Source organism: Oncorhynchus kisutch, linkage group LG12 (genome assembly GCF_002021735.2).
Source record: "Oncorhynchus kisutch isolate 150728-3 linkage group LG12, Okis_V2, whole genome shotgun sequence".
In the NCBI taxonomy this organism is placed as follows: Eukaryota; Metazoa; Chordata; class Actinopteri; order Salmoniformes; family Salmonidae; genus Oncorhynchus; species Oncorhynchus kisutch.
The window spans coordinates 48,742,647-48,769,615 of NC_034185.2; the positions used below are offsets into that span (position 1 = coordinate 48,742,647).

Here is a 26,969-nt window from a genome sequence, read left to right on the forward strand (position 1 = left end):
TACTTACATTTCTCCAGCCCCATCTCTAAATGTTTTACCAAAACGTTGAGCGGAGAAATGTGTTAGGGAATGCTTCTGATAATCAGCTACTCTTTCTGGTGTCTGATGTCACACAGATGTCTAGACCTTTAATTAATCAAATGACATTTCCTTTTTTGTAATTCACCAGGGTTTCCGCGTTGTTTTGCCAGTTTGTTGAGAAACTCTGCATAAAAATGTTGTTTGGCCATTCAGGTTTTAGGAATGATGAAGTGATGGGAGTGCTTATGTCATAACCCAATGACTTCCTCTCCTTAAATGCTCCCACATCTACACTCCCAAGGTAGTTGTCATTTGGCTGCGAGGCAGATATTTCTACATCTGGAAATCAGTCAATTCATTATCATTCTATTGTGGAAAGAAAGTAACAGGACTCCTCTTCGTGGTAAACATAGTTATATTTCTAAAGGTGAGTGATGGATGTCATGATATCTGTTCTTTGATTGAACATTAATAGTCTCTTCTCACACACCTGAATGCATGAGAGTTGGTCTGCTCTTTGGTTTGACTATAGGCAGTCAAGCATATGAACACTTCTGACTGCCGATGCATGTGTTGATTGATTTTACACTTTCAAATCACCTAGATTGTTAAATTAGCCAACATCGATAACACATTTTTTTTAAACTACATTTAAAATACAATATTGGCTGGTTATTTCATTGATCAAATTCCACAAATCGTCCCTTTAATTGTCTGGTCCTATAATATTTTATTTGATCATTTGCTTCCAACTCTTCAATTTGTTCTCTACTCATTTGTAGGTGTTTCCAGGTAGCGGTAGCATTAAAAGGTGACATGTATTGGAAGATTTTGACAGCAGTTCTCTGCTTCTATGCAGTTGTTCCTGGTAAGTTTCTCCTGTTATTTACTCCTCTCTTGAGGAGCCATGTAATGCATCTCCTCTGTCTCCTGTGTGACGGCAATGATGTCAAAACAAGTTGATGGTGTTGAAAGTTACTGTGTCATCAATATTGCCAATCCCTGTCAATGTCAATTAAATAGTTGTTACTGGTGAATTACTGTATATTTTTTGCGATTTTGTTCAAAATAAAAACTGAAATATCACAGTCCTGTTGGAAGGTGAACTATCGCCCCACTCTGAGGTCCTGAGAGCTCTAGAGTAGGTTTTCAACTCTATCTCTATGTACTTTGCTCCGTTCTTCTTTCCCTCAATCCTGATTAACCTCCCAGTCCCTGCCAATGAAAAACATCCCCACAACAAGATGCTGCCACCACCATAATTCACCGTAGGGATGGTGCCAGGTTTCCTCCAGACGTGAAGCTTGGCATTCAGGCCATAGAGTTCAGTCTTGGTTTTAACAGACTAGATAATCTTGCTTCTCATGTTCTGAGAGTCTTTAAGGTGCCTTGTGGCATACTCCAAGTGGGCTGTTATGTACCTTTTCCTGATTAGTGGCTTCCGTCTGGCCACTGTACTATAAAGGCCTGAAAGGTGGAGTGCTGCAGAGATGTTTGTCCTTCTGGAAGGTTCTCCCATCTCCACAGAGGAACTCTGGAGCTCTCTCAGAGCTAACATTGGGTTCTTGGTCACCTCCCTGACCAAGGCCCTTCTCCCCGGATTACTGTTAGGCTGGGCAGCCATCTCTAGGGAGAGTCTTGGTGGTTCCAAACTTCTTCCATTTAAGAATGATGTAGGCCACTGTGTTCTTGGGGAACAACTTACAGTTGTGGCTTGCTGCTTAGTAGATAACCTATGGAATTGCTCCAGCAATGTGATGAAAGCGTGGTCGTGGCATTCCACCAAGGTCTGCGTTCTTTCCATAAGATCTTGAAGTACTTCCTCGTGTCCACCAATGGCAACTCCTTGGACGGAGACAGCGTTGTGGAGCTGGTCTGAGTCTGCTGGGTCAGTCATTGCCAGTTCATACTATCACAACTCAGGATATGACCCAGATGCAGACACAGGAGGCGGATGGTTCAGCTCTCAGATAATATATTATAACACGGGGCAGGCAAAGGGCAGGTTGAGGACAGGCAGAGATTCGTCATTCGTAACTAGGTCAGATTCCGACAGGTACAGGACGGCAGGCAGGCTCAGGGTCAGGGCAGGCAGAATGGTCAAAACTGGGAGGACTAGAAAAGAGAAACTAGAGATACTGGAAAACAGGAAAGCACGCTGGTAAGACTTGACAAGACAAGACGAACTGGCAACAGACCACCAGAAAATGTGGGGATAATGGGGGAAAATGGGAGACACCTGCTGGGGGGTGGAGACAAGCACAAGACAGGTGAAATAGATCAGGGTGTGACATGTGGTATGCTGCATAAGTCAATACATTGTATTCAAAGCAAAAAAGTTAGTAATAATATTGCAAAGTGTAAACAAACAAGACAGACAGACATATATCAAGCAGATAGACAGGCAGACATGTCTGTCGGTTGTTATATCTGTTCTCTCTCTGTTCTCTCAGTTCTCTCTCTCACACTCTCTTCTCTAATCCCTCCTCTCCCTCTCTCTATCTCCATCTCTCTAACTCTCTACCTCATAGTTATCCCCCCTCCTTCTCTTCTCTCTCCCTCCCCCTTCTTTCATCCCCTTCACCCTCTTTGTCCTTTCTCTCTCTCTCTCTCTCTCTCTCTCTCTCTCTCTCTCTCTCTCTCTCTCTCTCTCTCTCTCTCTCTCACTCTCTATGCTCTCTCACTCCCCTCCCAGGACAGACAGACTGACAGACTGATAGGCAGGCAGACATATTCACTCACAGACAGACAGAGACAGACTCACAGACAGACATGTCTTTTTGTTGTTATAGCTGTTCTCGTTCTCTCTCTATTATCTATTCCTCCCTCTCTCATTATCTCTCTCTCATTATCTCTCTCTCTCTCTCTCATTATCTCTCTCTCTCTCTCTCTCTCTCTCTCTCTCTCTCTCTCTCTCTCTCTCTCTCTCTCTCTCTCTCTCTCTCTCTCTCTCTCTCTCTCTCTCAGAGATTCTTTCAACCTCTGCCATATTGTGGATTCAGAGCTATCTATCTAATATAACTCAAAGGGTTTTATTCAATGGAATATTCTCTAATGTCAAACATGTAAAATGTGGTGTACCGCAGGGCAGCCTCTACTCTTTTCTATTTTTACCAGTGACCTGCCACTGACATTACAGTTTTTCTCAATTGCTAAAACACTAAAACCCATTGGCTGAACTAAGTTCTCAGTTGTCTGGACTCATTGAGCTAATTATGCAGTCTGTTGTCAATACCTTAAACCATTTCACATGGTAAAACACAATTTGCAGTTCTCACTTAGACTTTTCAGCAATACTCTAAACACATTCTCATTCTCAAAACACATTCTGCACTCTAATGCACATGTCATCCATACTGGTAAACACAAATGGCCACAATCAAATACAAATAGAGAACATACAGTGGGGTAAAAAAGTATTTAGTCAGCCACCAATTGTGCAAGTTCTTCCACTTAAAAAGATGAGAGGTCTGTAATTTTCATCATAGGTACACTTCAACTATGACAGACAAAATGAGAAAAAAATATCCAGAAAATCACATTGTAGGATTTTTTATGAATTTATTTGCAAATGATGGTGGAAAATAAGTATTTGGTCACCTACAAACAAGCAAGATTTCTGGCTCTCAAAGACCTGTAACTTCTTCTGTAAGAGGCTCCTCTGTCCTCCACTCATTACCTGTATTAATGGCACCTGTTTGAACTTGTTATCAGTATAAAATACACCTGTCCACAACCTCAAACAGTCACAATCCAAACTCCACAATGGCCAAGACCAAAGAGCTGTCAAAGGAAACCAGAAACAAAATTGTAGACCTGCACTAGGCTGGGAAGACTGAATCTGCAAAAGGTAAGCAGCTTGGTTTGAAGAAATCAACTGGGGGAGCAATTATTAGGAATTGGAAGACATACAAGATCACTGATAATCTCCCTCGATCTGGGGCTGCACGCAAGATCTCACCCCGTGGGGTCAAAATGATCACAAGAACGGTGAGCAAAAATCCCAGAACCACACGGGGGGACCTAGTGAATGACCTGCAGAGAGCTGAGACCAAAGTAACAAAGCCTACCATCAGTAACACACTACGCCGCCAGGGACTCAAATCCTGCAGTGCCAGACGTGTCCCCCTGCTTAAGCCAGTACATGTCCAGGCATGTCTGAAGTTGGCTAGAGAGCATTTGGATGATCCAGAAGAAGATTGGGAGAATGTCATATGGTCAGATGAAACCAAAATAGAACCTTTTGGTAAAAACTCAACTCGTCGTGTTTGGAGGACAAAGAATGCTGAGTTGCATCCAAAGAACACCATACCTACTTTGAAGCATGGGGGTGGAAACATCATGCTTTGGGGCTGTTTATATGCAAAGGGACCAGGACGACTGATCCGTGTAAAGGAAAGAATGAATGGGGCCATGTATCGTGAGATTTTGAGTGAAAACCTCCTTCCATCAGCAAGGGCATTGAAGATGAAACGTGGGAGGGTCTTTCAGAATGACAATGATCCCAAACACACTGCCCGGGCAACGAAGGAGTGGCTTCGTAAGAAGCATTTCAATGTCCTCGAGTAGCCTAGCCAGTCTCCAGATCTCAACCCCATAGAAAAACTTTGGAGGGAGTTGAAAGTCCGTGTGCCCAGCAACATTCCCAAAATATCACTGCTCTAGAGGAGATCTGCATGGAGGAATGGGCCAAAATACCAGCAACAGTGTGTGAAAACCTTGTGAAGACTTACAGAAAACGTTTGACTTATGATACAAATTACAGGCCTCTCTCGTATTTTTAAGTGGGAGAACTTGCACAATTGGTGGCTGACTAAATACTTTTTTGCCCCACTGTATGTCATTGATTGAACACAACCACTCAAAATTGATTTAACCTGTTTCAAATAATGCGACACAACCAATATAATCAATTTCAGAGAGCACACAGGTTGTTGGAGGTGGGAAGGAGAAAGTCTGAGAATGGATACTGTAGTACAGTGCATTGTAGGCTGTATACTGTACAATGGACAAATTGTATGGCCCTGAACATTGTGCTTTCCATTTATTAACAGTACCGACTGCTCAATAGATTTTGACTGGTTGCAGGTTCATATCAACAAAGAACAAGAATTACCATATCACAAGGACATCACAAGTAGAGGAGTTACACAAGTCAGAAATAGCGATACAATTAATCACTTACCTTTGATGATCTTCACATGGTTGCACTCACAATACTCCCATTTACTCAATAAATGTTTGTTTTGTTCGATAAAGTCCCTCTTTATATCCAAAAACCTCCATTTTGTTCGAACGTTTTGTTCAGTATTCCACAGGCTCAAAGGCAGTCACAACAGGCAGATGAAAAATCCGAAAAGTATCAGTAAAGTTCGTAGAAACATAATATAATCAATCCTCGGGTTGTTTTTAGTCATAATAATCAATAATATTTCAACCGGACAAAAGATTTGTCAATATAAAAGAAAGGTGCGCTCTCGGTCGCACGCATGAAAAACCTCTGGGACAGTGCGGTGTCCACTCATTCAGAGTGGTCTTAGTCCCTCAATTTTCAGAATACAAGCCTGAAACAATTTCTAAAGTCTGTTGGCATCTAGTGGAAGCCATATCAAGTGCAATTTGAGTCCTAAGTCAATGGAATCTGTATAGGCAGTCAATGTAAAACTACAAACATAAAAAATTATTATCAGGTTTTTGCCTACCATTTCAGTTCTGTTATACTCACAGACATTATTTTGTGTTTTCTATCCAAATCTACTAATTAGGCATATCCTAGCTTCTGGGCCTGAGTAGCAGGCAGTTTACTTTGGGCACACTTTTCATCCGGAGGTGAAAATAGTGCCCCCTACCCTAGTTGTAGTCTGTTTTGGAATGGGTGGTCAGTAATAAACGGGTCCTGAACATCTCTAAAACTAAGAGCATTGTATTTGGTACAAAGTTGAGGAGACTAAATTACATTACTTGACATTATCATAGAATGTAAACTGTCTTGGTCAAAACATAAGACAGTTGAAGTCAGAAGTTTACATACACCTTAGCCAAATACATTTAAACTCAGTTTTTCACAATTCCTTACATTTGATCCTAATAAAAACAATTGGTCAGTTAGGTTTACCACTTCATTTTAAGAATGTGAAATGTCAGAATACTAGTAGAGAGAATGATTTATTTCAGCTTTTATTTATTTCATCACATTCCCAATGGGTCAGAACAGAACACTCAATTGACTTTAAATTGTTTAACTTGCGTTAAACGTTTCGGGTAGCCTTCCACTAGCTTCCCACAATACGTTGGGTGAATTTTGGCCCATTCCTCCTGACAGAGCTGGTGAAACTGAGTCAGGTATGTAGGCCTCCTTGCTCGCACACGCTTTTTAGGTTCTGCACACACATTTTCTATAGGATTGAGGTCAGGGCTTTGTGATGGCCACTCCAATACAGTCGTGGCCAAAAGTTTTGAGAATGACACAAATATTAATTTTCACAAAGTTTGCTGCTTCAGTGTCTTTAGATATTTTTGTCAGATGTTACTATGGAATACTGAAGTATAATTACAAGCATTTCATAAGTGTCAAAGACTTTTATTGACAATTACATAATGTTGATAAAAATAGTCAATATTTGCTGTGTTGACCCTTCTTTTTCAAGACCTCTGCAATCCACCCAGGCATGCTGTTAATTAACCTCTGGGCCACTTCCTGACTGATGGCAGCCCATTCTTGCATAATCAATGCTTGGAGTTTGTCAGAATTTATGGGTTTTTGTTTGTCCACCCGCATTTTGAGGATTGACCACAAGTTCTCAATGGGGTTAAGGTCTGGTGAGTTTCCTGGCCATGGACCCAACATATCAATGTTTTTTTCCCCAAGCCACTTACTTATCACTTTTGCCTTATGGCAAGGTGCTCCATCATGTTGGATAAGGCATTGTTCGTCACCAAACTGTTCCTGGATGGTTGGTAGAAGTTGCTCTCGGAGGATGTGTTGATACCATTCTTTATTCATGGCTGTTCTTAGGCAAAATTGTGAGTGAGCCCACTCCCTTGGCTGTGAAGCAACCCCACACATGAATGGTCTCAGGATGCTTTACTATTGGCATGACACAGGACTGATGGTAGCGCTCACCTTGTCTTCTCCGGACAAGCTTTTTTCCGGATGCCCCAAACAATCGGAAAGGGGATTCATCAGAGAAAATGACTTTACCCCAGTCCTCAGCAGTCCAATCCCTGTACCTTTTGCAGAATATCAGTCTGTCCCTGATGTTTTTCCTGGAGAGAAGTGGCTTCTTTGCTGCCCTTCTTGATAACAGGCTATACTCCAAAAGTCTTTGCCTCACTGTGCATGCAGATGCACTCACACCTGCATGCTGCTATTCCTGAGCAAGCTCTCAGCCCCGATCCCGCAGCTGAATCAACTTTAGGAGATGGTCTTGGCGCTTGCTGGACTTTCTTAGGCACCCTGAAGCCTTCTTCACAACAATTGAACCGCTCTCCTTGAAGTTCTTGATGATCTGATAATTGGTTGATTTAGGTGCAATCTTACTGGCAGCAAAATCCTTGCATGTGAAGCCCTTTTTGTTCAAAGCAATGATGACGGCACCTGTTTCCTTGCAGGTAACCATGGTTGACAGAGGAAGAACAATGTTTCCAAGCACCACCCTCCTTTTAAAGCTGCCATTCTGTTATTTGAACTCAATCAGCATGACAGACTGATCTCCAGCCTTGTCCTCGTCAACACTCACACCTGTGTTAACGAGAGAATCACTGACATGATGTCAGCTGGTCCTTTTGTGGCAGGGCTGAAATCAGTGGAAATGTTTTTGGGGGATTCAGTTCATTTGCATGGCAAAGAGGGACTTTGCAATGAATTGCAATTCATCTGATCACTCTTCATAACATTCTGGAGTATATGCAAATTGCCATTACACAAACTGAGGCAGCAGACTTTGTGAAAATTAATATTGTGTCATTCTCAAAGCTTTTGGCCACGACTGTATATTGACTTTGTTGTCGTTAAGCCGTTTTGCCACAACATTGGAAGTATGCTTGGGGTCATTGTCCATTTGGAAGACCCATTTGCGACCAAGCTTTAACTTCCTGACTAATGTCTTGAGGTATTGCTTCAATATATCCACATAATTTTCCGGCCTCATGATGCCATCTATTTTGTGAAGTGCACCAGTCCCTCCTGCAGCAAAGCAACCCCACAACAGGATGCTGCCACCCCTGTGCTTCATGTTTGGGATGGTGTTCTTCGGCTTGCAAGCCTCCCCCTTTTTCCTCCAAACATAACAATGGTCATTATGGCCAAACAGTGCTATTTTTGTTTCATCAGACCAGAGCACATTTCCCCATGTGCAGTTGCATACCATAGTCTGTCTTTTTTATAGCGGTTTTGGAGCAGTTGCATCTTCCTTGCTGAGTGGCCTTTCAGGCTATGTCGATATAGGACTCGTTTTACTGTGGATATAGATACATTTGCACTTGTTTCCTCCAGCATGTTCACAAGTTGTTGCTGTTGTTCATGGATTGATGGATTGATTTTCACTTTTCACAACAGTGTGCGTTCATCTCTAGGAGACAGAACGTATCTCCTTCCTGAGCGGTATGATGGCTGCGTGGTCCCATAGTGTTTATACTTGCATACTATTGTTTGTACAGATGAACATGGTACCTTCAGGCGTTTGGAAATTGCTTCCAAGGATGAACCAGAATTGTGGGGTCTTGGCTGATTTCTTTTGATTTTCCCATGATGTCAAGCAAAGAGGCACTGAGTTTGAAGGTAGGCCTTGAAATACATCCACAGGTACACCTCCAATTGACACAAATGATGTCAATTAGCCTATAAGAAGCTTCTAAAGCCATGAAATAATTGTCTAGTATTTTCCAAGCTGTAAAGGGCACAGTCAACTTTGTGCATGTAAACTTCTCACCCACTGGAATTGTGATACTTTGAATTTATAAGTGAAATAATCTGTCTGTAAACAATTGTTGGAAAAATTACTTGTGTCATGCACAAAGTAGATGTCCTAACCGACTTGCCAAAATGTTAGTTGGTAACAAGAAATTTGTGGAGTGGTTGCAAAAGTCAACTTACACACAGCTCTGACACACACACACTTAACCCACCACCAGACATGCCACCAGGGTTCTTTTCACAGTCCCCAAATCCAGAACAAATTCAAGGAAACGTGCATGGAACTTCCTTCCATCTCATATTGCTCAAATATACATCAAATCTGGTTTCAAAAAACAGATAAAGCAACACCTCGCGGGCACAACGCCTCTCCCTTATTTGTCCTAGATAGTTTGTGTGTATGCATTGATATGTAGGCTACGTGTGCCTTCATTTTTTTTAACGTAGTTCTGTCCTTGAGCTGTTCTTGTCTAATGATGTTCTGCATTATGTCATTCTTTATTATGTGTCATGTTTTGTGTCGACCCCAGGAAGAGTAGCTGCTACTTTTGCAACAGCTAAAGGGGATCCTAATAAAATTCCAAATACCCCGACAGACAGGCAGTTTCAAGTTTCCAGTTGATATTCTCTTCAGAATTAATTCTAACAAGGCAGTTTGTTTATTGTGTTATTTTTTGCCCCACTGTAAATGATTTCGGGCTGATTGACTTAAATTGTCATATGCTGGTAATTTGGGAAGGTTCAACCTTTTTAACCCCTCAAAACTGTTCCTATGACCCCCAATTAACTCACTTCCTATAATCACAGGAAGCTGAATTTTTGTCTTTACGTTAAGAATTGACTGTTCTACAGACGATGGAAGACAGTGTTTTTGTGTAACCTCAGGGAGAGAATGACGAACCATGTCGAGAATGAATTAAGTCACCACCTATTTCCACAGAAGCTGAACCTTAACACAGGCAATCCCTATACAGTCAGAATGGATTTTGTGAAAAGACAGTTAGCTAGCTCAATCGAGTCCACGGGGCGTCATGGATATGTAAGGGATGTAGGTAATGCTTTTCTATGGAAGAAAGGCCTTGTTCTTGCTGTAAAGAGTTAATTTCACATGGTCAGCTGTAATCTTGCGTTCATCGAGAGCTTCTGCTGAATGATCCCAAATGTGAATTGTCTTTCTAGTCTCAACCATTCTGCAGATGTCACTCACAGCCCTAGCCCTAACCACTAGCAGACCGGACACTCCCGCATCCCCTGCACCCGTCATCTATGTCTATTTTCTTATATAAATAAATATTTTTTTGTTTTATACAGGTTTTTTCGCTCAAGACACAAATGTATACATACGAAAAACAACTTACATAAGCACACAAACAATGACTACATTTCATCAGCCCAGACGTGCATGCTCACACCCCCATCCCTAGTGCCTGCATTGTTGTTTGCCACATGGCCTTAAATTGCACAGATTTGTTTTTCCTCTGTCAACCATGCTTTTTCAATATTTTAATACTAGTCATTTGAGTTTACATTGTGTTAATGATGGCGGATTGATTGATTTCCAAGTTTGTAGTCTAACGTTTACTTGAAATGTGTAAGGTGAGGACCAATGTGCAACGTGGTAAGTGTCCATCGTTTTAATAAAGTAAATGTACACTGAACAAAAACAACAAAGTGAACGAACGAAACCAGAAACAGTTCTGTCTGGTGAGAATACAAATACTCAACAGAAAACAATCACCTACAACTCAAGGGTGAAAACAGGCTGCCTAAGTATGGTTCTCAATCAGGGACAACGATACACAGCTGCCTCTGATTGAGAACCCTACCAGGCCAAACACAGAAATACCAAATCATAGAAAAAGAACATAGACCGCCCACCCAACTCACGCCCTGACCATACTAAAACAAAGACATAACAAAAGAACTAAGGTCAGAACGTGACAAAATGAGTGATGAGAAGAGAATCGTCCAGCCCATTGGGTATCTCACTATATAACCATATGCCATGTCTTGAAATATGTAGACAAACAGATTAAAAGTAAGTTTACAATGTAATACTTCTGATAGACAACTTTCTAGCTCCGCCCGTAATTTTTGGACTTCATAGCATCCCCAGCAGGGATATTGAGTAATTATTAGTTTTACACTTAAGACATAACTCTGCCGTTCTGCTGTAAATAATTTTGACGGTAACCCTACAAAAAGTAATTAATACACCTTTTTTATTTTATATGTAGGAAGTTGTGTTTTTCAATAATCTACATGGGTAGTAGGTGCGTCAGAGACAATAGGCCTATCATTGCCATGCATCTAATTGGCCTCTTGCTCAGCCCCGGCCTCCTCACTTAATTGGCTATCAATTTTTTTTTTTTGTAAATTGGATCAGCAGGTCGGACTCGGATACGGAGAGTGAGATGGATAAAAGGCAAGACCAAGTGGTGCACAAAAATGCCAAGAAAAAGTAGTATCTGATTAAGCTCGTACCAAACTATCGAAGATTATTCAGACCAGTCAGCGTCGACTGACGCAACACCATTGCATGTGGAAGAAGCTAGTACTTCTGCAGCAGCTCTCGATAGCAGCCCCCCAATCCCAACAGATACCTCACTGCCAGCAATGACAGCAATGGCAGTGGCCTTGCTCCTCTTCCTCGCCACGAGAATAGTCACAGTTCATCTAGTGAGAGCCCTGGTTCTCCATCTCCTCATCCTCCTCTCCCAGAAAACCAAGCTGATGACCAGAGACCCTGCAGCGCTAATGAGTGAGATTGTCCTTCTCTGAACATTGGTAGGCCTGCTACGAGTGAGTTACGTACTGACAGGGTCAATTTCCCCGTTGATGTAAATTATGACAACATTAAATCAGTGTCCATATAAATAGTCCGGGTGGCCATTTGATTAATTGTTCAGCAGTCTTATGGATTGGGGGTAGAAGCTGTTAAGGAGCCAATTGGTCCTAGACTGCTTGCCATGCGGTAGCAGAGAGAACAGTCTATGAAGTACTGGAGTCTTTGAAATTTTTTTGGTCTTTCCTCTGACATTGCCTAGTATATGGGTCCTGGATAGCAGGAAGCATGGCCCCAGTGATGTACTGGGTCGTACGCACTATCCTCTGTAGTGTCTTGCGGATGGAGGCCGAGCAGTTGCCATACCAGGCAGTGATGCAACCCGTCAGGATGCTCTCAATGGTGCAGCTGTTAAAACTTTTGAGGATCTGAGGACCCATACCAAATCTTGTCAGTCTCCTGAGGGGGAATAGGTTTTGTTGCGCCCTCTTCACGACTGTCTTGGTGTGCTTGGACCATGTTAGTTTGTTGCTGATGTGGACACCAAGGAACTTGAAGCTCTCAACCTGCTACACTACAGCCCCGTCAATGAGAATGGGGGAGGGCTCGGTCCTCCTATTCCTGTCGTCCATAATCATCTCCTTTGTCTTGATCAGGTTGAGGGAGAGGTTGTGTCATTGCACAACACGGTCAGGTCTCTGACCACCTCCCTATAGGCTGTCTCATCGTTGTCGGAGATCAGGCCTACCACTGTTGTATCATCAGCAAACTGAATGATGGTATTGGAGCCTGAATGCCAAGTGTCACGTCGGGAGGAAACCTGGCACCATCCCTTAGGTGAAGCAAGGTGGTGGCAGCATCATGCTGTGGGGATATTTTTCAGTTGCAGGGACTGGAAGACTAATCAGGATCGACAGAAAGTTGAACACCGCAAACTAGAGAGAGATCCTTGATGAAAACCTTCTCCAGAGCACTCAGGACCTCACACTGGGATGAAGGTTCACCCGCCAACAGGAAAACGACTTGGAGTGGCTTCGGGACAAGTCTCTGTATGTTCTTGAGTGGCCCAGCCAGAGCCCGGTCTTGAACCCGATCGAATATCTCTGGGAAACCTGAAAATAGCTGTAGAGCGACAGGGCTTTAGAGGATCTGCAGAGAAGAATGGGAGAAACTCCCCAAATACAGGTGTTCCAAGCTTGTAGCGTCATATCCAAGAAGACGCGAGGCTGTATTTTCTGCCTGAGGTGCTTCAATAAAGTACTGAGTAAAGGTCTGAATACTTCTGTAAATGTGATATTTAATTTTTAAATGTTTAATACATTTGCATACAAATACATTTACTTTGTCATTATGGGTTATTGTGTGTAGATAAATCGTGTGGGGAAAACTATGTAATCCATTTTAGACAAAGGCTGCAATGTAACAAAATCTGGAAAAAGTCAAGGGGTCTGAATACTTTCCGAAAGCACCATAAGACTGCAACAATATGCTGCAACAATGTGTGTTTTAATCAGCAAGAAATTAGTTTTCTACTGAAAAAATATTATGCACGAGATTATTACACGAAAATGTAATACAAATATTGGTTCATTATATAAATGCATTCACTGTTTTTCAGTAGAACCTACTGCATCCTCAGCAGCTCCCACAACAACTGGAAATGCAACAACAACAGCCACAGCTGCCAACACTACAATCACAGCTGCCAACAATATCACCACATCTGCCAACACTACAACCACAGCTGTCCCCACAACAGCCATAGCTGCGAACACTACATCCACATATGCCAACAATATCACCACAGCTGCAACAACTACAACAACAGCTGCCCCCACAACAACCACAGCCGCTCCAACTACAACGCCCTCGCCCCCAGTTGTTTTTGACCTGGTATTCAGATCAGATGAGGTTTTCAGTCCTGCTCTGACAAATACCTCTTCACCTTTGTTCCAGAGTCTTGTAACGAAGACAATTAACGCGGTAAGATCCTCATTTACCATGCAATAGGAAAGTACCAGGCATCCACAGTAATGATTTAAATTAAAGGCAGCTCATCTGGGCCATTGAGCTTGCTTTGACAACCCATTTCAAATTAAATAAAAAATAGGAATTTTGTTTGGCACATTTTGATAATCTCAACAAATTACTTTTAGTGAAATGATCATGTGAATTTCATTATAGGACCCCTGTATTTTTTAAACACACATTCAAACATTCATACCAGGAAGTGAAAGTTTGCTAAACAGAATATAATTTATCACAGATAGCAGTACCAATTGTGCATAAGATGGGAAATCACAAGACTGTAAACTGTTGTTGACCTCTAAAACAGCATTTTAGAATAGTGAAGTTATTGAAATATTGTTTTATATTTTTAGAATTTCTTGAAAAATATCCTCTACCAGTCAGATGAGTTGCCCATTAATTAGAGGAATGCTGTTTAGTCAATGCTAGCTATTATAGATAATGGAGAAATGTTGCTCTGGGATTTGTTTTGAGCAAATAGAACAATATTTTCATATTCATATCAGTATTTACTGTCTGCCACATGTCACTGAATCACTCTTTATCATTTTTGTTTTTCAGCTTGAGCCTCTGTTTAAGGCACAATTCCCAAACTTCATAAGACTGATTGTGGTGGGTTTCAGGTCAGTAAGCTGTAACACTCAGTATACAAAGTCAGTAACATTTATAACCCTTTTGTATACCCAGTGTAATTTATTTCTAAATCAATATTACCATTAAACAGTTTTAAATAGCTAGTACAACAGTTTACTGCTATCAACAACCACCAAACTAATTATAAAAAATAAAATATTCGGTCTATGCCTTGTTTTGTCACCCCAGGAATGGTTCCATCATCACAGACACCCAGCTGGAGTTTGCTGCCGCTAACACAACTGCTAATGCGACCACACCTTTTGCTGATGCCGTGGCTACTACTCTGAATTCTGCGATCACCAATGGAAATTTGAGTATCAACATCTCAGCCAATTTCAAGATTACTGGTCAGTTCTTGCACACTTCAACATTATACATTTAAGCAATAAGGCACGAGGGGGTGTGGTATATGGCTAGTATACCACGGCTAAGGACTGTTCTTAAGCACGACGCTTCGTGGAGTGCCTTGACACTGCCCTTATCTGTGGTATATCAAAATCAAATCAAATTGTATTTGTCACATGCGCCATACAGTGAAATGCTGTAAGGCGCCGGTACGGAGTCAATTTGCAGGGGCACCGTTGTTGAGGTAATATGTAAATGTAGGTAGAGTTATAGATAATAACAGAGAATAGAGGCATTGTTCCAGGGGTGGGGGCAATGGTAGCAGTCTGGGTAGCCATTAGATTTGCTGTTCCGTAGTCTTATGGCTTGGGGGTAGAAGCTATTTAGGAGCCTCTTGGATCTAGACTTGGCACTCCATACTGCTTGCCATGCGGTAGCAAAGAGAACCGTCTATGACTAGGGTGACTGGAGTTTTTGACAATTTTTAGGGTATTCCTTTGATATCGCCTGGTATAGAGGTCCTGGATGGCAGGAAGCTTGGCCCCAGTGATGTCCTGGGCTGTACGCACTATCCTCTGTAATGCCTTGCGGATGGAGGCAGAGCCGTTGCCATACCAGGCAGTGATGCAACCTGCCAGGATGCTCTCAATGGTGCAGCTGTTAAACCTTTTGAGGATCTGAGGACCCATACCAAATCTTGTCAGTCTGCTGAAGGGGAATAGGTTTTGTCGTGCCCTCTTCATGACTGTCTTGGTGTTCTTGGACCATGTTAGTTTGTTGCTGATGTGGACACCAAGGAACTTGAAGCTCTATACCAGCTTACACTACAGCCCCGTTGATGAGAATGGTGGCGGCCTCGGTCCTCCTATTCCTGTCGTCCATAATCATGTCCTTTGTCTTGATCAGGTTGAGGGAGAGGTTGTGTCATTGCACAACACGGTCAGGTCTCTGACCTCCTCCCTATAGGCTGTCTCAACGTTGTCGGTGATCAGGCCTACCACTGTTGTATCATCAGCAAACTGAATGATGGCGTTGGAGCCTGAATGCCAAGCGTCACGTCGGGAGGAAATCTGGCACCATCCCTTAGGTGAAGCAAGGTGGTGGCAGCATCATGCGGTGGAGATGATTTTCAGCGACAGGAAGACTAGTCAGGATCGACAGAAAGTTGAACGCTGCAAACTAGAGAGAGATCCTTGTTGAAAACCTTCTCCAGAGCACTCAGGACCTCACACTGGGACGAAGGTTCACCCTCCAACAGGACAACGACCCTTAGCACAAAGCCAAGACAATGCAGGAGTGGCTTCGGGACAAGCCTCTGTATGTCCTTGAGTGGCCCAGCCAGAGCCCGGTCTTGAACCCGATTAAACATCTCTGGGAAACCTGAAAATAGCTGTAGAGCGAAGTTCCCCATCTAACCTGACAGGGCTTTAGAGGATCTGCAGAGAAGAATGGGAGAAACTCCCCAAATACCGGTGTTCCAAGCTTGTAGCGTCATATCCAAGAAGAAGCGAGGCTGTAGTTTCTGCCTGAGGTACTTCAACAAAGTACTGAGTAAGGGTCTGAATACTTCTGTAAATGTGATATTTCAATTTTTTAATTTTTAATACATTTGCTAACATTTTTAAGAACATGTTTTTACTTCTTCATTATGGGGTATTGTGTGTAGATTGATGGTGGGGGGAAAACTATGTAATCCATTTTAGAATAAGGCTGAAATGTAACAAAATCGGGAAAAAGTCAAGGGGTCTGAATACTTTCCGAAAGCACCACAAGATTGCAACACTATGCTGCAACAATGTGTGTTGTAATCAGCAAGAAATTAGTGTTCCACTGAGAAAATATTATGCACGAGATGGTGTACACGAAAATGTAATACAGATGTGGATTCATTATATAAATGCATTCACTGTTTTTCAGCAAAACCGACTCCATCCGCAGCATCTCCAACCACAACTGGAAATGAAACGACAACAACCACAGCTGTCCCCACAACAACCACAGCTGTCAAAACCACAACCACAGCTGCCAACACTACAACCACAGCTGCCAACACTACAACCACAGCTGTCCCCAAAACAGCCACAGCTGCAACAACTACAACAACAGCTGCCACCACAACAACCACAGCCGCTCCAACTACAACGCCCTCGCCCCCAGTTGTTTTTGACCTGATATTCAGATCAGATGAGGTTTTCAGTCCTGCTCTGACAAATACCTCTTCACCTTTGTTCCAGAGTCTTGTAACGAAGACAATTAACGCGGTAAGATCCTCATTTACCATGCAATAGGAAAGTACCAGGCATCCACAGTAATGATTTAAATTAAAGGCAGCTCATCTGGGTCATTGAGCTTGCTTTGACAACCAATTTCAAATTAAATAAAAAATAGGAATTTTGTTTGGCCCATTTTGATAATCTCAACAAATTACTTTTAGTGAAATGATCATGTGGATTTCATTATAGGACCCCTGTATTTTTTAAACACACATTCAAACATTCATACCAGGAAGTGAAAGTTTGCTAAACAGAATATCATTTATCACAGATAACAGTACCAATTGTGCATAACATGGGAAATCACAAGACTGTAAAATGTTGTTGACCTCTAAAACAGCATTTTAGAATAATGAAGTTATTGAAATATTGTTTTATATTTTTAGAATTTCTTGAAAAATATCCTCTACCAGTCAGATGAGTTGCCCATTAATTAGAGGAATGCTGTTTAGTCAATGCTAGCTATTATGGATAATGGAGAAATGTTGCTCTGGGATTTGTTTTGAGCAAATAGAACAATATTTTCATATTCATATCAGTATTTACAGTCTGCCACATGTCACTGAATCACTCTTTATAATTTTTGTTTTTCAGCTTGAGCCTCTGTTTAAGGCACAATTCCCAAACTTCATAAGACTGATTGTGGTGGGTTTCAGGTCAGTAAGCTGTAACACTCAATATACAAAGTCAGTAACATTTATAAACCTTTTGTATACCCAGTGTAATTTATTTCTAAATCAGTATTACCATTAAACAGTTTTAAATAGCTAGTACAACAGTTTAGTGCTATCAACAACCACCAAACGAATGATAAAAAATTAAATATTCGGTCTATGCCTTGTTTTGTCACCCCAGGAATGGTTCCATCATCACAGACACCCAGCTGGAGTTTGCTGCCGCTAACACAACTGCTAATGCGACCACATCTTTTGCTGATGCCTTGGCTACTACTCTGAACGCTGCGATCACCAATGGAAATTTGAGTATCAACATCTCAGCCAATTTCAAGATTACTGGTCAGTTCTTGCACACTTCAACATTATACATTTAAGCAATAAGGCACGAGGGGGTATGGTATATGGCTAGTATACCACGGCTAAGGGCTGTTCTTAAGCACGACGCATCATGGAGTGCCTTGACACTGCCCTTATCTGTGGTATAACAAAATCAAATCAAATTGCATTTGTCACATGCGCCATACAGTGAAATGCTGTAAGGCGCCGGGACTGGGTCAATGTGCAAGGGCACCGTTGTTGAGGTAATATGTAAATGTAGGTAGATTTATAGATAATAACAGAGAATAGCAGCATTGTTCCAGGGGTGGGAGCAATGCTAGCAGTCTGGGTAGCCATTAGATTTGCTGTTCAGGAGTCTTATGGCTTGGGGGTAGAAGCTATTTAGGAGCCTCTTGGATCTAGACTTGGCGCTCCATACTGCTTGCCATGCGGTAGCAAAGAGAACCGTCTATGACTAGGGTGGCTGGAGTCTTTGACAATTTTTAGGGTATTCCTTTGATACCGCCTGGTATAGAGGTCCTGGATGGCAGGAAGCTTGGCCACAGTGATGTACTGGGCCATACGCACTATCCTCTGTAGTGCCTTGCGGATGGAGGCAGAGCCGTTGCCATACCAGGCAGTGATGCAACCCGTCAGGATGCTCTCAATGGTGCAGCTGTTAAACCTTTTGAGGATCTGAGGACCCATACCAAATCTTGTCAGTCTCCTGAGGGGGAATAGGTTTTGTCGTGCCCTCTGCACGACTGTCTTGGTGTTCTTGGACCATGTTAGTTTGTTGGTGATGTGGACACCAAGGAACTTGAAGCTCTATACCTGCTTACACTACAGCCCCGTTGATGAGAATGGTGGCGGGCTCGGTCCTCCTATTCCTGTCGTCCATAATCATGTCCTTTGTCTTGATCAGGTTGAGGGAGAGGTTGTGTCATTGCACAGCACGGTCAGGTCTCTGACCTCCTCCCTATAGGCTGTCTCATCATTGTCGGTGATCAGGCCTACCACTGTTGTATCATCAGCAAACTGAATGATGGCATTGGAGCCTGAATGCCAAGCGTCAAGTCGGGAGGAAACCTGACACCATCCCTTAGGTGAAGCAAGGTGGTGGCAGCATCATGCTTTGGGGATGTTTTTCAGCGACAGGGACTGGAAGACTAGTCAAGATCGACAGAAAGTTGAACGCTGCAAACTAGAGAGAGATCCTTGATGAAAACCTTTTGCAGAGCACTCGGGACCTCACACTGGGACGAAGGTTCACCCTCCAACAGGACAACGACCCTTAGCACAAAGCCAAGACAATGCAGGAGTGGCTTCGGGACAAGTCTCTGTATGTCCTTGAGTGGCCCAGCCAGAGCCCGGTCTTGAACCCGATCGATCGAACATCTCTGGGAGACCTGAAAATAGCTGTAGAGCGAAGTTCCCCATCTAACCTTACAGAGCATTAGAGGATCTGCAGAGAAGAATGGGAGAAACTCCCCAAATACAGGTGTTCCAAGCTTGTTGCATCATATCCAAGAAGAAGCGAGGCTGTAGTTTCTGCCTGAGGTGCTTCAACAAAGTACTGCGTAAGGGTCTGAATACCTCTGTAAATGTGATGTTTCATTTTTTTTTATACATTTGCTAACATTTTTAAGAACATGTTTTCTCTTCTTCATTTTGGGGTATTGTGTGTAGATTGATGGTGGGGGGGAAACTATGTAATCCATTTTAGAATAAGGCTGAAATGTAACAAAATCGGGAAAAAGTCAAGGGGTCTGAATACTTTCCCGAAAGCACCACAAGATTGCAACACTATCCAGCAACAATGTGTGTTGTAATCAGCAAGAAATTAGTGTTCTACTGCGAAAATATTATGCACGAGATGGTGTACACGAAAATGTAATACAGATGTTGATTCATTATATAAATGCATTCACTGTTTTTCAGTAAAACCGACTCCATCCGCAGCATCTCCCACCACAACTCGAGATGCAACAACGACAACCACATCTGTCCCCACAACAACCACAGCTGTCCCCACAACAACGGCAGCTGCCAACACTACAACCACAGCTGCCAACACTACAACCACAGCTGCCAACACTACAACCACAGCTGCCAACACTACAACCACAGCTGCCAAAACCACAACCACAGCTGCCAACACTACAACCACAGCTGCCAAAACCACAACCACAGCTGCCAACACTACAACCACAGCTGCCAACACTACAACCACAGCTGCCAACACTACAACCACAGCTGTCCCCACAACAGCCACAGCTGCCAACACTGCAACCACAGCTGCCCCCACAACAACCACAGCCGCTCCAACTACAACACCCTCGCCCACATTTGTTTTGAATCTGGTATTCAGATCAGATGATGTTTTCAGTCCTGCTCTGACAAATACCTCTTCACCTTTGTTCAAGAGTCTGGAAACGAAGACAAGAAACGCAGTAAGATCCTCGTTTACCATGCAATAGGAAAGTACCAGGTATCCACAGTAATGATTTAAATTAAAGGCAGCTCATCTGGGCCATTGAGCTTGCTTTGACAACCAATTTCAAATTAAATTTCAATTTTGTTTGGCATATTTTGATAATCTCAACAAATTACTTTTAGTGAAATGATTCATGTGGATTTCATTATAGGACTCCTGTATTTTTTAAACACACATTCAAACATTCATACCAGGAAGTGAAAGTTTGCTAAAACAGAATATCATTTATCACAGATAACAGTACCAATTGTGCATAACATGGGAAATCACAAGACTGTAAAATGTTGTTGACCTCTAAAACAGCATTTTAGAATAATGAAATTATTGAAATATTGTTTTATATTTTTAGAATTTCTTGAAAAATATCCTCTACCAGGCGGATGAGTTGCCCATTAAATAGAGGAATGCAGTTTAGTCAATGCTAGCTATTATGGATAATGGAGAAATGTTGCTCTGGGATTTGTTTTGAGCAAATTGAACAATATTTTCATATTCATATCAGTATTTACTGTCTGCCACATGTCACTGAATCACTCTTTATCATTTTTGTTTTTCAGCTTGAGCCTCTGTTTAAGGCACAATTCCCAAACTTCATAAGACTGATTGTGGAGGGTTTCAGGTCAGTAAGCTGTAACACTCAGTATACAAAGTCAGTAACATTTATAAACCTTTTGTATACGTAGTGTAATTTATTTCTAAATCAATATTACCATTAAACAGTTTTAAATAGCTAGTACAAGAGTTTACTGCTATCAACAACCACCAAACTAATTATAAAAAATAAAATATTCGGTCTATGCCTTGTTTTGTCACCCCAGGAATGGTTCCATCATCACAGACACCAAGCTGGAGTTTGCTGCTGCTAACACAACTGCTAATGCGACCACACCTTTTGCTGATGCCGTGGCTACTATTCTGAAGGCTGCGATCACCAATGGAAGTTTGAGTATCAACATCTCAGCCAATTTCAATATTACTGGTCAGTTCTTGCACACTTCAACATTATACATTTAAGCAATAAGGCACGAGAGGGTGTGGTATATGGCTAGTATACCACGGCTAAAGGCTGTTCTTAAGCACGACGCATCGTGGAGTGCCTTGACACTGCCCTTATCCGTGGTATATCAAATTCAAATCCAGTACAGAGACAATGTGCAGGGGCACCGGTGTTGAGGTAATTTAGGTAATATGTACATTTATGTAGAGTTTTAGATAATAACAGAAAATAGCAGCTATTGTCCAGGTGTGGGGTCAATGCTAATAGTCTGGGTAGCCATTTGATTAGCTGTTCAGGAGTCTTATGGCTTGGTAGAACCTATTTAGGAGCCTCTTGGACCTAGACTTGGTGCTCCGGTACCGCTTGCCGTGTGGTTGCAGAGAGAACAGTCTATGACTAGGGTGGCTGGAGTCGTTGACAATATTTAGGGTCTTCCTTTGACACCTTCTGGTATAGAAGTCCTGGATGGTAGGAAGATTTGCCCCAGTGATGTACTAGGCCATACGCGCTATCCTCTGTAGTGCCTTGCAGATGGAGGCCGAGCAGTTGCAATACCAGGCAGTGATGCAACCCGCCAGGATCTCTGGTCTCTGACCTCCTCCCTGTAGACTGCCTTATCATTGTCGCTGATCAGGCCTACCACTGTTGTGTTATCAGCAAACTTAATGATGGTGTTGTAGTCTTGCCTTGCTGTGCTGTCATGAGTTAACAGTGAGTACAGGAGGGGACTGAGCACGCACCCCTGAGGGGCCCCCGTGTTGAGGGACAGATTGGCGAATGTGTTGTTACCTACCCTACCACCTGGGGACGGCCCGTCAGGAAGTCCTTGATCCAGTTGCAGAGGGAGGTGTTCAGTCCCATGGTCCTTATCTTAGTGTTGAGCCCTCAAAGAACCGTAGTGCATTCAAATCAAGATGATGCCGGAGAACAAGGCTGACTTACGTATTCCTAACCAGTTGTGTTTTTTTTTTGTTTCTTTGCTTTGTTTAATAACTTTAATAACTTATTTATTTTATTTATTTTGTTCATAATGTTGCTGCTCCCATCTCTTATGACTATAAATAACTGCAATTACTCACCACGGACTGGCAGAATCCTTTTTTCCCTTTAACCTCTCTAGGGTAGGGAGCAGCATTCTGAATTTTGGATGAAAAGCATGCCCACATTTAACGGCCTGCTACTGGGGCCCAGAAGATATGATATGCATATACAGTGGGGCAAAAAAGTAGTTAGTCAGCCACCAAATGTGCAAGTTTTCCCACTTAAAAAGATGAGAGAGGCCTGTAATTTTCAACATAGGTAAACTTCAACTATGACAGACAAAATGAGAAAAAAAATCCAGAAAGTCACATTGTAGGATTTTTAATGAATTTATTTGGTTTTGTAGTTTTCTATTCAATGCCATTACAGTATCCATTGACTTAGGACTCCATTTGCAGTTTCTATGCCTTACACTAGATGTCAACAGTCTTTAGAAATAGTTTCAGGCTTGTATTCTCATAAATGAGGGGTAAGACCAGTCTGAACGAGAGGACCCTAACGCGACGCAGAGTTTTTTCAGGCGCATGTACATTTCTTGTTTACCTTTTATATTGGTGATGTTATTGTCCGGTTGAAATATTATAGATCATTTAGGCTAAAAAACAACCTGATGGTTGAATATAAACATTGTTTGACATGTTTCTATGAACTTTGCGGCTACAGTTTGGATTTTTTTGTCTGATTGTTTTGACTGAGTTTGAGCCTGTGGATTACTGAAGAAAACGGCTCTGACAAAACTGAGTTTTTTGGATATAAAGAGACTTCATCGAACAAAAGGAAAATTTATTGAGTAAATGAATGTATTCTGATTAACACCATATGAAGATCATCAAAGGTAAGGGATTAATTGTATCTCTATTTCTGAGTTTTGTAACGTATCTGCTTGGCTGGTTACTGTTCTGGGCTAGGTATGTTCTGGGCTAGGTATGCTTTCCCCGAAAAGCATTTTATAAATATGACACTGTGGTTGGTTTAACAAGAAGTTAATCTTTAAACCTATTTAAAATATGTTTTGTTTTCTGAATTTTTATAATGATCACAGCAACATTAATTGTATTTGTTTATTTACAGGGGACAATGCACATTAATCAACATCAATATTACAATAATGTAACATCCATGTAAATGTCAGCCAAAAACGAATTTGCACCCAGGCAGCTAAGGACTATTACACAGCCACAATACAAATACTCACTAAAAAAATACAATATAGTCATTAGGATATTTTAGACATTAGGATAATTTAGCCATCCGCATTAGGAGACGTCCTAAATGCCTATGATGAGTGAGTGTGACGTTGCAAAAACAAAAACAAATTACATTTGGGACGTCTGCCCCTGAAAGGCCTGTGCACAGCCCTGACTACGGCACATCAACACACACAAATATGCACTACTGTGCTGCAAAACTGTGTGTGGTAATCCGCAAGGAATTTGTATCTACAGAGAAAAAGATTATGCACAAGATGTTAGAAATGGTATACATTCAAATTAAATACAGATGTTGATTCATTATATGAATGTATTGATTTGTTTTTCAAACCTAGCTAATTCAATGACAGAAGCTCCCACAACAACCACAGCTGCCCCCTTAACAACCACAAGTGCACCAACAACAACCACAAGTGCACCAACCACAAGTGCACCAACAACAACCACACGTGCACCAACAACAACCACAAGTGCACCAACAACAACCACAAGTGCACCAACAACAACCACACGTGCACCAACAACAACCACAAGTGCACCAACAACAACCACAAGTGCACCAACAACAACTACAAGTGCACCAACAACAACCACACGTGCACCAACAACAACCACAAGTGCACCAACAACAACCACAAGTGCCCTACAAACAACCACAGCTGCCGTTGCCCCGACGACCACCGCAGCCCCAAATGTTTTGCTTCTGGAGTTCAGTTCAGATGAGACCTTTACCGAAACTCTCTCAAACAACACCTCACAAGCTTTCCGGGATCGGGCTACTACTATAAAAAACGCGGTAAGGTAATTTTTTGCAATGAAGCAGCAAATAGAGTTTGTAATGTTAGTTGATTTCAAATTTCCCAGCTATGAACCTTCTAAGGTCTGTGATTTCTGTCTTGATCCTGAAGTCTTCATACCATCTCTGTTTACTTTTCAGATTGAGCCAGTCTATCGCAAAGTCTTTAGAAGTTTCATTCAGCTTGTTGTGTTGAGTTTCAGGTGAGTGGCAGTCTGAGTTCAATAATGATCTGGGTGTTCTTCTAATAGATGTACAAATTGTCCTTTTTCCAATTTACTTCAGCCACTTTTAAGGGACTGTACCACTTTTTTTAACCTTAGCTCTGTTCCTTGTTTTGCATTCACAGACGTGGTTCCATCATCACAGGCTGCAGAATGGAGTTTGGACTTACTGGTAACGGGACTGCACCCACTGCTAATTCGGTGAAAGATGTTCTGGTGAATGCAGTCAACAACGGGAATATAGATATCCGTGTCAATGCCAGCTCCATCGTTGTCAGCGGTCAGTTCAACACATCACCTACTGATATTTCTGACATGTCATGCTCAACATTTCTCCACAATCATAGCTGCCCATCTTCATTCTGCGTCATTTCACTATACCATGCACTTGACATAAGGTGGCACAATGTCACTCTATTCAGGGCAACACATAACAAGTCAGACAGGGACACAGTTGAACATAAATAAACGTTACCATTTACACCAATTACGGCAGAAAGGACTAGTGTCTAGTGTTCTTTACCGTCACTTTTGACTTAAACTCACCCTGGCAACTCTTGTTCAGATAGTGATGATGATTATAAATTGTACATGTGTTTCAAGTGTTTTAACGGGAATCCAATTTTTATGTCCACAGTTCTAAGCTCATCCATGTCTCCAGTGGTAAACAGTGTGTTTTCCTCTTTTGGAATGACCCTGGTTTTCCTGCTGCTGTCTGCTGCAATGCACAGACTTTAAGACCGGGACAAACCAACTAATTTGCAACCCTGCAACTGACTACACATGTAACTCTTTTATTTTTATTTTTTTATCACATAGCCCTCTTTTTCCAGTGAAATTTCTCTATAGCATATGCATATTAGGATCCAGCCATCAGCTGTTGTATGTGAAGTCACCACATCAAAGAGAAAAGAGCTCTATCATTCAAATGAAATTATGTTTGTTTAATCCTAGATGCTCTTTAACGTAATGTTAAACCTATTGTACAGGAATGGATGCGTAAGCAGATTTCATTTGTTTGGTTATAGCCCATAGTAAAATATGATGTAGAGCACGTTTGATAATAAATTGAGTGTATTCATAGAGTGAACCTTTTTAGTGGATTGAATTTCAATATGGAGTTAATGAAGGCAGGGCAAACAATGAAACCCGACCTGAAGATAATCCCAACCATCAAAATCACCCATTATTGTGAGAATATGTCTGCGTTAATACAATTATCCCTTGTGTTTACTGTTGATTTGATAAAAATAAAAAAGGAAACTTTGGAAGAACTTTCACTTGTCAGGTTTTTTTTTTAACTGGTCCAAGAGAAATCTAGAAATCTACTCGTTATTACTGTTATGTTTGTCGATGGAAGGATCGGACCAAGGTGCAGCATGGTAGGCGTACATTTTTATTTATTAAATGAACACCGAAAAAACACAACAAATACGAAACGTAACGTCTAGTAGGGCTAAACAGCACAGTACCAAAAACAAGATCCCACAAACAACAGGTGGGAAAAGGCTGCCTAAATATGATCCCCAATCAGAGACAACATTTGGGAACCATACCAGGCCAACATAGAAAAGAAAAACTAGAGTACCCACCCTAGTCACACCCTGAACTAACCAAAATGGAGAATAAAAAGGCTCTCTAAGGTCAGGGCGTGACAATTACAGAAGTAAAAAAAAGGCACTGTGATTATGGCATCCGTTCCATGTGAAAAACGAACTGTGTATATTTTCCTGACATTAAGTAATGAAAGAATGAAAATGATATAATTCCGAAGTAATTTATTAAGTGATTTTTTTTCTCCAAATTTTAGCCATACCAAGGATGGATGATTTGTCAATTTAATTCTGAATTCTGAAAAGTCTTCAAGAAGGCCTGGGTGAACACAAATGATCATATACTGTATATGCCTATTAATAATGTATTCATAAATACTAATATAAAATAAAAAGTCAGATAATGTGACCTAAAGCATAAACAACAATAGACAGGTCAATACATTTGTTTTGCTTCATAAATAATTTATTCTTAAATATGAATAAGTTACATACCAAATGTATCATTCTTGTTTTTATCCCAGTATTTTTTCGCATATTGCAACCTGCCCACCATATGACTTGCAGTAGCATAGCATGTAAACATAGCACAACTTTTCAAAAACTTACTTTGTTTTCTTCCTATGAAATAATGTCAGTGTTGTAGCTGGTGT

The 26,969-nt window shown here is 41.6% G+C and overlaps 1 protein-coding gene across 2 annotated transcripts; it reads left to right on the top strand.

Annotated features, from left to right (window-relative positions):
• The first annotated feature begins 239 nt into the window (after positions 1 to 239).
• On the top strand, positions 240 to 26,038 carry LOC109901103 (mucin-5AC). 2 transcript variants are annotated; one of them, XM_031837718.1, is made up of 15 exons: positions 240 to 448; positions 804 to 889; positions 13,339 to 13,703; positions 14,310 to 14,371; positions 14,571 to 14,731; positions 16,647 to 16,990; positions 17,597 to 17,658; positions 17,858 to 18,018; positions 19,939 to 20,450; positions 21,052 to 21,113; positions 21,313 to 21,473; positions 24,079 to 24,539; positions 24,681 to 24,742; positions 24,889 to 25,043; positions 25,401 to 26,038. In XM_031837718.1, the coding sequence occupies exons 2-15, from the start codon at positions 838 to 840 to the stop codon at positions 25,499 to 25,501; spliced, it is 2,721 nt and encodes a 906-aa protein (XP_031693578.1). In that variant the 5' UTR covers positions 240 to 448; positions 804 to 837; the 3' UTR covers positions 25,502 to 26,038. The 2 variants fall into 2 exon arrangements, with proteins under 2 accessions (XP_031693578.1, XP_031693579.1); XM_031837719.1 differs by having other exon boundaries at positions 317 to 448; positions 13,342 to 13,703.
• Positions 26,039 to 26,969: the final 931 nt, after the last annotated feature.

Coding starts and splice junctions, on each gene's coding strand:
- LOC109901103 (XM_031837718.1), top strand. CDS start 838: ATGTATTGGAAGATTTTGACAGCAGTTCTCTGCTTCTATGCAGTTGTT. Junction 13,704..14,309: donor TAACGAAGACAATTAACGCG/GTAAGATCCTCA, acceptor TTTGTTTTTCAG/CTTGAGCCTCTGTTTAAGGC. Junction 17,659..17,857: donor CTGATTGTGGTGGGTTTCAG/GTCAGTAAGCTG, acceptor TTGTCACCCCAG/GAATGGTTCCATCATCACAG.